Source organism: Crocuta crocuta, unplaced genomic scaffold, assembly GCF_008692635.1.
Source record: "Crocuta crocuta isolate KB4526 unplaced genomic scaffold, BGI_CrCroc_1.0 scaffold61, whole genome shotgun sequence".
NCBI lineage: Eukaryota > Metazoa > Chordata > Mammalia > Carnivora > Hyaenidae > Crocuta > Crocuta crocuta.
Genome location: NW_027528369.1, coordinates 11222271 through 11233160, shown reverse-complemented (window position 1 = coordinate 11233160; position 10890 = coordinate 11222271). Strand labels below are relative to the sequence as shown.

At 65.2% G+C, this 10890-nt stretch overlaps 1 protein-coding gene across 1 annotated transcript in view; it reads right to left on the bottom strand.

The window, feature by feature from the left end:
* Window positions 1-10275, bottom strand: part of CPNE7 (copine 7) — a 14213-nt gene extending 3938 nt beyond the window's left edge. The window contains exons 1-11 of the mRNA XM_077754128.1: window positions 10096-10275; window positions 7662-7736; window positions 7411-7485; window positions 6984-7067; window positions 6313-6402; window positions 6088-6186; window positions 5664-5750; window positions 5290-5349; window positions 4266-4399; window positions 3270-3324; window positions 17-68 (exon numbers count right to left, since the gene is read on the bottom strand). Coding sequence (XP_077610254.1) covers window positions 17-68; window positions 3270-3324; window positions 4266-4399; window positions 5290-5349; window positions 5664-5750; window positions 6088-6186; window positions 6313-6402; window positions 6984-7067; window positions 7411-7485; window positions 7662-7736; window positions 10096-10116 — 832 coding nt within the window. The 5' untranslated portion in view covers window positions 10117-10275. The remainder of the gene's footprint in view (window positions 1-16; window positions 69-3269; window positions 3325-4265; window positions 4400-5289; window positions 5350-5663; window positions 5751-6087; window positions 6187-6312; window positions 6403-6983; window positions 7068-7410; window positions 7486-7661; window positions 7737-10095) is intronic.
* Window positions 10276-10890: the final 615 nt, after the last annotated feature.

Below are 10890 nucleotides of genomic sequence, written 5' to 3'. Positions count from 1 at the left end.
TCTCCTCACGTCTTACCTTCACACTCATCGTCCTCAGGGTTGAAGTTGATGGCAAAGTCATGGGACACCTGAGTGGGCGCAGAGGGACTGGCAGCTGGGTGAGCCCTCAGGACCCCCCACGTCCCCGCCTAGTGGGCGCCTGGGCTTGCGGCCTGGGACCAGCTTGTGGAGAGGGCCTCGCAGAGGGAGTCGCCTGGGTCAGAGGGCAGACGGAGGGGCCCTGGGCCCGCTCCTCCCCTGCAGCCAGCGGCCCCCGCTTCTGAGTTGCATTAACCGGTAAATCCCTCCCACCACCACGTTTTTCTGCTTAAGCCACGGGAACGGCTATTTGCAACTGGAAGGCTCCAGACTCATTCCCCTTCTCCACACAGAGACGCGGCGTTTGTCTTCAGTTCTCAGGGGTCACTAGCGCTAGGTGACCAAGGTCAGCCTCTGGCCACAAGTGCAGGGTCCTTGCAACCTCCCCACTGTCTGTCCCGAAGGAGCCACGCTCCCAGCAGGGGGAGCAGCAGCCAAGGGGCCAGGACCCGGGACGGCCTCGCTGGGGAGAAGGGGGGCCGCGGAGGCCCCCAGCCCCCGCAGATGCGAGGGGGCAGGGCCGACGTCCCCAGGCTCTCCTACCTCGTACTTGGGAGGGATCCGGGCTCCAAACCCCAAAGCAGAAAATCTCTTGTCGCTGCAAGAGAAGCAGCCCCATCACACGAGCTCCCTGATTTCCCCGGGGTGGGGGGTGGTCTGGGGAGACACCCACCAGAGCCAGGACAGCCGGTTTCTATCCCACCCCTGGGTGACCACTTTCCAGGGGGCCCGGCTCTGTTCCGAGCCACGTGGCGGAAACCGAGCACTGAAGACGCCCACATCCAGGCAGGGGCAGAGCCAGCCTCTCGGCCTCTCTTTGCTCTGGGACCAGCAGGCGCTTGCTTGGGCGGCAGCCTGACTCTGGGACCTCGGCTCTCTGCCCCCCACCCCCGACAGCCCTCTGTTCATCCGTGGCCTCAGTTTACTGGCCTGTACAGCAGGACATAGATCCCCTGTGTGTGTGTGTGTGTGAGTGTGCGTGTGCACGCGTGTGTGCACACAGGGCGAAGGCCATGTGACTGAGGCCCAGCCCCACCTCAACACATGCAGGTTTTGACTGGAGCTTCACCTCAGGGATCAGCTACGCAGGACGGGGGTCTGGCCCGTGGAGCGAGCCCCGCCCACCGTGGCCCACGTGCCGCCAGCCTCGGGCAGGTTCCTCAGTCAGTGTATACAGTCATACCGTGTACACAGTGGAAACGGTCTGGGCCCAAGTCTGTGCTGCAATCAAGGGAGGCTGGGAGGTGACGGACGCGTGAGGGGGGTAGGGGCCACACCTGTCATCGTCCCGGGGACAGGGCAGTGGGGGGGCCGCAGCTGTCATCGTCCCGGGGACAGGGCAGTGGGGTCACACCTGTCATCGTCCCGGGGACAGGGCAGTGGGGGGCGCACCTGTCATCGTCCCGGGGACAGGGCAGTGGGGGGCGCACCTGTCATCGTCCCGGGGACAGGGCAGTGGGGTCACACCTGTCATTGTCCCGGGGACAGGGCAGTGGGGTCACACCTGTCATCATCCCGGGGACAGGGCAGTGGGGTCACACCTGTCATAGTCCTGGCAGATCTCTCCCACGGCCACCAGGGCCTGCAGGTACTCGTTGGGCTGGAAGGGATTGATGTAGTGCAGGGAACAGCTGTTCCTCGGGTCACCGTTGGAGGCTGTGAAATCGATGGCCACCTGCAGAGGCCCGGGCTCATGAGCTGGGGGCCCCTCTCCCACCTGGGCTGGACTAGGCACCCAGAGCCCCATCGCACAGGTACGGGGAACGAGGCGTGGGGAGCTGCTGGGTGAGGGGTGCAAACCTGAGGGCCCGGCTCTGTGCTGGGGTGAAGGGCAGAGGGCAGCCTGGGGAGAGTGGGCATCGGCGCTGACCAGCGAGCCCGCACCCTGCCAACCCCCAATCTGCCCAGAACCCCAGGAGAGAAGCACCCATCCGGGTGATACCAGCCCATGGCCCACAGCGCGGTCCCACTGAGCGCTGAGCACCTCGGGCCAAGTGCCCTGGGCGCCGGCGGGCATGCTAGGGAGGGACCCAAGGCCATGACCAGGCACGTCTCTTCTCTGCTGCCACTCCACCCGGGCAGGGACTGAGGGTTCGAGCCCTGGGCTGGGGTCTCCACGTGGCTTCCCGCAGGCCAGTGTGACTGCCACTGGGTGGAGTGACATGGACGTGTGCGGCCACGAGTGAGCCGTGGGGTGACACGGAGCCACAGACGCCGGGCTCTGCGGCTCCACTACCGCCCACACAGCTGCAGACAGAGCCGTGGCCACTCGGTCTGTGGCCTCTGCTGTTGTCGCCGGCTGTCACACGTGCCACTACATTCTTGGCCCCGGGCAGCTCCTGAGACCCACCTGCCCCTTCCATCTGCGCGGGAAGAGCAACCCCCGGAAAAAGGCGCACAAAAACCCAGAGCCCAGGCTGGGGAGGGCGGACTCCCGACCCGCAGAAGGGCCTCACTGCACCCGCTTATGCACAGCCGCCCCGGGCACCGGGCCGGGCTCCAAGGTACATCCAGGGTGGGCAGGTGCCCGGGCTCTGCTGGTGTGGACGGGCCCCGTGCACTCACGGTGAAGTGGATCTGACAGCCGCCCATGATGTAGTCCAGGAAGGAGTAAACCCTGTAGGACTTCCAGGCAGGGAGGTCGGCAGGGCCCACCCACGGTGCCCCGTCCCCTGACCCTGAGGCCGGAGCCCGGGGACCTGCCCTTCCGACCCAGCTCTCTGCCGGGGCAGCCCCTGCCCATTTCCCTCCTCTGTCTCCCCCTCCCGTCNGAGGGCAGACGGAGGGGCCCTGGGCCCGCTCCTCCCCTGCAGCCAGCGGCCCCCGCTTCTGAGTTGCATTAACCGGTAAATCCCTCCCACCACCACGTTTTTCTGCTTAAGCCACGGGAACGGCTATTTGCAACTGGAAGGCTCCAGACTCATTCCCCTTCTCCACACAGAGACGCGGCGTTTGTCTTCAGTTCTCAGGGGTCACTAGCGCTAGGTGACCAAGGTCAGCCTCTGGCCACAAGTGCAGGGTCCTTGCAACCTCCCCACTGTCTGTCCCGAAGGAGCCACGCTCCCAGCAGGGGGAGCAGCAGCCAAGGGGCCAGGACCCGGGACGGCCTCGCTGGGGAGAAGGGGGGCCGCGGAGGCCCCCAGCCCCCGCAGATGCGAGGGGGCAGGGCCGACGTCCCCAGGCTCTCCTACCTCGTACTTGGGAGGGATCCGGGCTCCAAACCCCAAAGCAGAAAATCTCTTGTCGCTGCAAGAGAAGCAGCCCCATCACACGAGCTCCCTGATTTCCCCGGGGTGGGGGGTGGTCTGGGGAGACACCCACCAGAGCCAGGACAGCCGGTTTCTATCCCACCCCTGGGTGACCACTTTCCAGGGGGCCCGGCTCTGTTCCGAGCCACGTGGCGGAAACCGAGCACTGAAGACGCCCACATCCAGGCAGGGGCAGAGCCAGCCTCTCGGCCTCTCTTTGCTCTGGGACCAGCAGGCGCTTGCTTGGGCGGCAGCCTGACTCTGGGACCTCGGCTCTCTGCCCCCCACCCCCGACAGCCCTCTGTTCATCCGTGGCCTCAGTTTACTGGCCTGTACAGCGGGACATAGATCCCCTGTGTGTGTGTGTGTGAGTGTGCGTGTGCACGCGTGTGTGCACACAGGGCGAAGGCCATGTGACTGAGGCCCAGCCCCACCTCAACACATGCAGGTTTTGACTGGAGCTTCACCTCAGGGATCAGCTACGCAGGACGGGGGTCTGGCCCGTGGAGCGAGCCCCGCCCACCGTGGCCCACGTGCCGCCAGCCTCGGGCAGGTTCCTCAGTCAGTGTATACAGTCATACCGTGTACACAGTGGAAACGGTCTGGGCCCAAGTCTGTGCTGCAATCAAGGGAGGCTGGGAGGTGACGGACGCGTGAGGGGGGTAGGGGCCACACCTGTCATCGTCCCGGGGACAGGGCAGTGGGGGGGCCGCAGCTGTCATCGTCCCGGGGACAGGGCAGTGGGGTCACACCTGTCATCGTCCCGGGGACAGGGCAGTGGGGGGCGCACCTGTCATCGTCCCGGGGACAGGGCAGTGGGGGGCGCACCTGTCATCGTCCCGGGGACAGGGCAGTGGGGTCACACCTGTCATTGTCCCGGGGACAGGGCAGTGGGGTCACACCTGTCATCATCCCGGGGACAGGGCAGTGGGGTCACACCTGTCATAGTCCTGGCAGATCTCTCCCACGGCCACCAGGGCCTGCAGGTACTCGTTGGGCTGGAAGGGATTGATGTAGTGCAGGGAACAGCTGTTCCTCGGGTCACCGTTGGAGGCTGTGAAATCGATGGCCACCTGCAGAGGCCCGGGCTCATGAGCTGGGGGCCCCTCTCCCACCTGGGCTGGACTAGGCACCCAGAGCCCCATCGCACAGGTACGGGGAACGAGGCGTGGGGAGCTGCTGGGTGAGGGGTGCAAACCTGAGGGCCCGGCTCTGTGCTGGGGTGAAGGGCAGAGGGCAGCCTGGGGAGAGTGGGCATCGGCGCTGACCAGCGAGCCCGCACCCTGCCAACCCCCAATCTGCCCAGAACCCCAGGAGAGAAGCACCCATCCGGGTGATACCAGCCCATGGCCCACAGCGCGGTCCCACTGAGCGCTGAGCACCTCGGGCCAAGTGCCCTGGGCGCCGGCGGGCATGCTAGGGAGGGACCCAAGGCCATGACCAGGCACGTCTCTTCTCTGCTGCCACTCCACCCGGGCAGGGACTGAGGGTTCGAGCCCTGGGCTGGGGTCTCCACGTGGCTTCCCGCAGGCCAGTGTGACTGCCACTGGGTGGAGTGACATGGACGTGTGCGGCCACGAGTGAGCCGTGGGGTGACACGGAGCCACAGACGCCGGGCTCTGCGGCTCCACTACCGCCCACACAGCTGCAGACAGAGCCGTGGCCACTCGGTCTGTGGCCTCTGCTGTTGTCGCCGGCTGTCACACGTGCCACTACATTCTTGGCCCCGGGCAGCTCCTGAGACCCACCTGCCCCTTCCATCTGCGCGGGAAGAGCAACCCCCGGAAAAAGGCGCACAAAAACCCAGAGCCCAGGCTGGGGAGGGCGGACTCCCGACCCGCAGAAGGGCCTCACTGCACCCGCTTATGCACAGCCGCCCCGGGCACCGGGCCGGGCTCCAAGGTACATCCAGGGTGGGCAGGTGCCCGGGCTCTGCTGGTGTGGACGGGCCCCGTGCACTCACGGTGAAGTGGATCTGACAGCCGCCCATGATGTAGTCCAGGAAGGAGTAAACCCTGTAGGACTTCCAGGCAGGGAGGTCGGCAGGGCCCACCCACGGTGCCCCGTCCCCTGACCCTGAGGCCGGAGCCCGGGGACCTGCCCTTCCGACCCAGCTCTCTGCCGGGGCAGCCCCTGCCCATTTCCCTCCTCTGTCTCCCCCTCCCGTCCATCCCGCCCACCCCCCTGCCCCAAGAACTGGGGGCCACCGGACCCCTGGCATCCATCTGACTTGGGGAGACTTGCCCCTGCCCTGTTCCCTCTCTGGAGAGTTCAGGCGGGAGCCGCCCCCACCCCGCTGTGGGCGATGGGGCATCTGCAGGCGGGGCCGCGGCTCACCTTCAGGTCTGCCAGGATGACCACCCCAGAGTTCTTGTAACTACGCCTCCTCTGCCTGTACTTGGCATTGACGCAGTCCCACTGGGCCTGGGGCACAGGGAGAGACAGAGACCCCACCCCACAGCGCCAGTGCCCAAAACCCACTTCAAGGGGGCAGGGAGGCCTCAAAGCCCCAGCTCTGGACCGCACTTCTCCGACCGTGACGCGGTGACTGGCATCCCTACTCTGGCCACCTGGCGGGCGTGGTCCTCCATCTTCTCTGGGTTTTGCCAAGAATAACAACTTCTGGAGCCGACTCAGCTCAGGCTGATGCCCTACCTGTCCTGTCTCTTGTGGCTCGTCCCAGCGAACCCTTTCAGACGGGTCAGGACTCCACTTTCCCCCCGTTTGGGGAGGGGGGAGGGGGAAGGGGGGCCCAGCTCACCTGGTCCTCCCCGAAGGCTTTCTGCATCTCCTCAAAGGTGGTGGAGAATTCCCCGATGAAGTCGTGCTTTCCTCGGGAGTCGTAATCCCAGACGAGGCACTGGGGAGGAGCCCAGGCCCCCTCAGCCCACCTGCCCCTCCGGGGCCCCCCACCTGGATGTCTCCAGTCCCCTGCAGTCAGGCCAGCCCTCACCCCCCCCATACCTGGCCCCCCAGCTCGCCCCACCTTCAGAGGCCGCGTCTCCTCACAGCTGCACAGGCTGCTAAGCGACACCTTGAAAGGCTCCCACACGGGGCTGAGGTTGTTCTTGACCACCTGTGGGGGGGGCGTGCTCAGGCTCCGGGCAGGACTGGGGGCGCAGAGGGCAGGGGCGGGGGGTGGTGCTCAAGCTCTGGGCAGGACTGGAGGCCCAGAGCCCCTATAGTTCTGAACCTGTTCCTTTGTAACTTCCGCCACATTCCTGGGCCCCCTGAACCCCCTTTTCTTTAAATAGCCTCTTTTTTACTCAAATTAATTTATCTCAAAACCAAATGCTCTTGGGGCACCTGGATGGCTTCATCGCTTGAGCGTCTGACTCTTGGTTTCGGCTCAGGTCATGAGCCCAGTGTCGGGCACAGTGTGGAACCTGCTTGGGATTCTCTCTCTCCCTCTCTCTGCCCCCCGCCCCCCGCTTGCATGCATGCACCTGCAGGCGGGACAGAGAACACAACTGTGGATTCAGCGCCTGGCCTGCGGCTCCCTGCTGGAAGGAGATGGGTGCTGGGGGTGAAGGCCCCCACAGCCATCGGGGTCCTGGGAGGGCACGGGTGGGGGCAACAGGCTGGCTTTGGGCCCCCTCTCCTCACTCCCGCCCCCAAAGCGCTGCGGGAGCGTCAGGTGCTGGCGGGAGCCCTCACCTCGGTGCGGTGCACCAGCTGCTCGCTCTGGTCGTCGTTGACCCGGTACAGCTCCAGGAAGGGGTCTGACTTGCTGAAGACGTCCTGGGGCAGGAGCACAGGCTGTGCTGGGCCTCGAGCCGCCGTCCGCCCCCTGCAGTCTCTGTCTCCTTAGCTAGGTGAGGGCTGGCCCTGCCAAGAGCCTCTCAGAGTGCCCCCAACGCCTTGCCTCCCCTCTAGAGCCTTCACTGGCTCCCCAGCACCCTTGCTGTAACTGCCAGGCCCAGGCCCACCCCCTCTCCGGCCACGTCTGCACACCCCCAGCCAGCACCACCCCGACGTCTGTGCCGTCCCGGGGACAAGGGCTCCGATTCGGGAGGGCAGAGGTGGGGGTGGGCCCTTGTCGTAGCCAGGGCGGCCCTGGCCCCACGCAGGCGGCTCCGCTCACCTTGTCGTCCAGCTTCCTGGCCCGGAAGGACAGTTCCACGTAGCCATTGTTCCCAGATATGTCCTCGGCGACCACCTGGGGGGGAAGCCAGGGCTCCGGGCTCCTCGCCAGGCCTGACGACAGGCACTCGGAGCCCCGGCAGCCTCGGGCCTCGCCCCGCTGACTCCCAGGACAGGCCTCCCGGAGCCACGATGAGAGGGGGTGGGGGTGTGCAGGGCGGAGGGGCTGGGTGGGAAGGCAGGCGGCCTCACCGTGATGGTGGACTTGCCGGCATTCCTGCCGAACTTGAGCAGCAGGGCGCGGGTCATCTTCTTCTGGGCCACGATCTGGAAGCCAGAACAGTCAGGGAGGGTCAGCCCCTGTCCCCTCAGGACCCCGACCCGGCCCTCAGTCTCCCTGGGCAGCCCAGCTCCTCCAAATCGACGCCCCAGGACCCCACGCCCTCCCTCGGGACACGCAGCCACCTGACATCCCTCTGCAGGGCCCCGCCTCTCGCCCAGGCAGGGGCCCTCGCTGGCGCTGCTTCGCGAGCCCACGTGTCAGGAGGGGACACAGGCTCAGTGAGGACACGCTGCCGGGGGGCCCGGGAACACACACAAGCCCCAGCTCCTCGGCAGCCCAGGGCGGCCCGGGTGGCCCCCGTCCCTGCCCCAAGGGCAGCAAGGGCCTCGAACAGCCTCCCGGCCAGCAGGACTGGACTCCCGGGCCGTGGGGCTGGCAAAGAGTCAGGAGCAAGACCTCGACCCCGGTCTCCACCACCCTGCGGGGCCTCCCTGTGGGCTCCTCCCCACCCCTGCCCACCTGGGACGCCCCCTCCACTTCGACCCGCCCTCATTTGGCCACAAGCCCCTAACGGGGACACAGAGCTGACACCGGGAAGCCCACGCAGCCTGGGCCACCTGCTCACTAGAGGGCAGCACTGAGGCGGCAGGCGCCCTGGTCTGCGGAGTTGCTCAAGGATGACCGCACCCTCTCCCACCCGCCGCGGCTGCCAAGGGGTCCATGACCTCGTGGGGGACTCCACTCACTTGCTGGCCAGCTGTCACCATGGTGACAGGGACAGCAATGCTCAGCAGCGCTCCCCGGGCCCCACCTCCGGCCCGCTCCCCGAGCCCGGCCACCGCGCAGTGAGCGAGTCCAGACCCCACGCAGCATACGCCCAGCCCACACGCCCCCGGCCGCTGCCTCGCCAAGCCGCCTTCAAGGTGTCAGCAAGGGCGGCCGTGTGCCTCCAGCTGCTCTCCCCCCAGGCGGCGCTGCTGGGGGCTCTCCCGGTCGGGGGTGGGAAGGCTGCTCTGTGAAGCAGCTCATGGTCAATAAGCTCTTTCTGCTCAGTCCCCTCAGACACCCACTGCTTGGAGGTTCAGACAGAGGTCAGGGACTTGGTCAAGGTCGTGCAACTGGGATTCACAGCCAGTGTCCATACCCCTGACCACTGACCGCAGCTCCTCTGATGGCCACGCAGGCCTCGATGGACCTTTTCACTGTCTGAAGTTTATATGTCGATCCAGACACACGTGGGCTCATACAGGTTTCTTTGTGTCCACGAACACGTCCACGCCCGTGTGCCCGTGTGTACATGCGTGTCTGAGCACACATGTCAATACACGCGTGTCTGAGGGGCCCGTGGAACCCAGCTCTGCGGCTGTGCAGTGACCCACGCTGTCATCTGTACGATGGGATGACAGGGGACCCACCCCAGACCAGCCCCAACGCAGACGGCAATGGGGATGAGTCATGGACAGCATGTTGGGTAAAAGAAGCCGGGCACAAATGAGAACACACACACCGTGTGATTCATGAACAAGAAGTTCTGGAACAAGCAGAATGCAGGGATTGGCTGGAGAGGAGGGGTATGCAGGGGGATGAAACGTTCTGTGTGGGCCGGTGATGGTCAGAACACGGGGACCTAAACTCATCATAAACCCCAAGGTCTACACGTCCTGCTGGATGGAAATTGTGCCTCGATAAAAAGGAAGCCTCTCCCACCACAAGCTGAGAATGAAGTGCGCGGCGTGAAGCCTGGCGCCCGGGCAGTCTCGGTGGCGGCTGGCAGGCGCCCTTGCCGCGCTGGCACTGGCAGAGCTACCGGACAGGCCGTCATCCGAGGAGAACAGCAAACAGTGTCCTGGGGTACGGCAGCCCCCAGTGGCCTGGCCGGTCCGCTGCAGGGGGCGGGGGGGGCACGCCGGCCTGCCGAGCGGAAGGTATGTCCCGGCAGAGAAGAAAGCAGGTGCAGATAGTGATGTGCATGTAATGTGTGCTTAAAAAATACCTATATACACAGAGAGAAGAAACATTCACTCGTGTTCTCATGTGAGAATATGAAGCCGGACACAACTCGGGGACAGGCGACTTCCATGGCTTGCCTTTCACACTCCCGAATCTTGAATTATATGAATGCATTACCCAGTTCAAAATGATACATTTTTAAAACTAACTAATAAGGAATTTTTAAGAGAAGTCACCATGGAGACGGGCAGAGCAGGATGTGAGTCCCAGAGGGTCCTCCGTGGTGCCTGGCTCACCTCCAGCTTGAAGCAGGCTGTCCCTGCACCGCCCCCCGCGCCCCCCACCCCACCCTCCAGCCCTCAGCATTAGCCCAGCTGCACTTCCTGCCCTCCGGCCTCTCCTGCCCTCTTCCCTCCCCCTCCCGAGGGGATGGGTCAGGGTTGGGGGGCCCACCTGCCCCAAGGTGCACTCCATGCCCCCAAGGAAGTCGTCGTCCTGATAGCCAAGGTTGCTTGGTCCAGGGGTGTCATAGACCTCAAAGCGCAGCTTCTGTACCTCCTCAAAGTAGTAGTCGAGCGTGAAGACCTTGGAGAACACGGGGTGCAGGCTGCTCCGGACCACTTCGGTTCTGTCCACCTGCGAGCAGCCAGTGTGGGCGAGCCCCACAGGGGAACGGCTTCCCCCCCGGCACTCCCTAGCGCCTGGCCCCAGCCTCCCCTCACCTGCCCTCACATGCTCCTGGGAAGGCCCTGCCCCCCTCAACCTGCACTCCAATCCTCAGGACCCCAAGCCCCACATGGCTTCCGGCCACCCCTGGGGGCGGGGGCACTTCCAGCGGTCCTGGGCACCTCCCTCCCGGAAATAAAGACCCGCACCCCTGACCAGCCACAGGCTGCAGTCTCTGCATTTTCTCATGTCATGCCCACCAGAGCCTGCTCTATCCCCGTCACAGATGGGGAAACTGAGGCTCAGAGAAGGCAAGGGTCCTGTGCAAAAGCAGTCCAAGTCAGGAACAGAGTTGGATCAGAATCCTGAGCTGGGCAAACCCAAAGTGGAGATCTCTCCCCAGCCGGGCAGGCAGGGAGATGGGGTGGGGGCAGACGCCCTGGGTTCCACATCTCTCCTGCATCTTGGCCCGTCTATGCCCCCGAAGCACAGTGCAGCCTGGGCAGGTAGGTTCGCCCCCCTCCAGGGTCCACAAACTCCCCCACTCTCAGATGGGGGGTCTTGGGGGCCATCCTTTCTCAG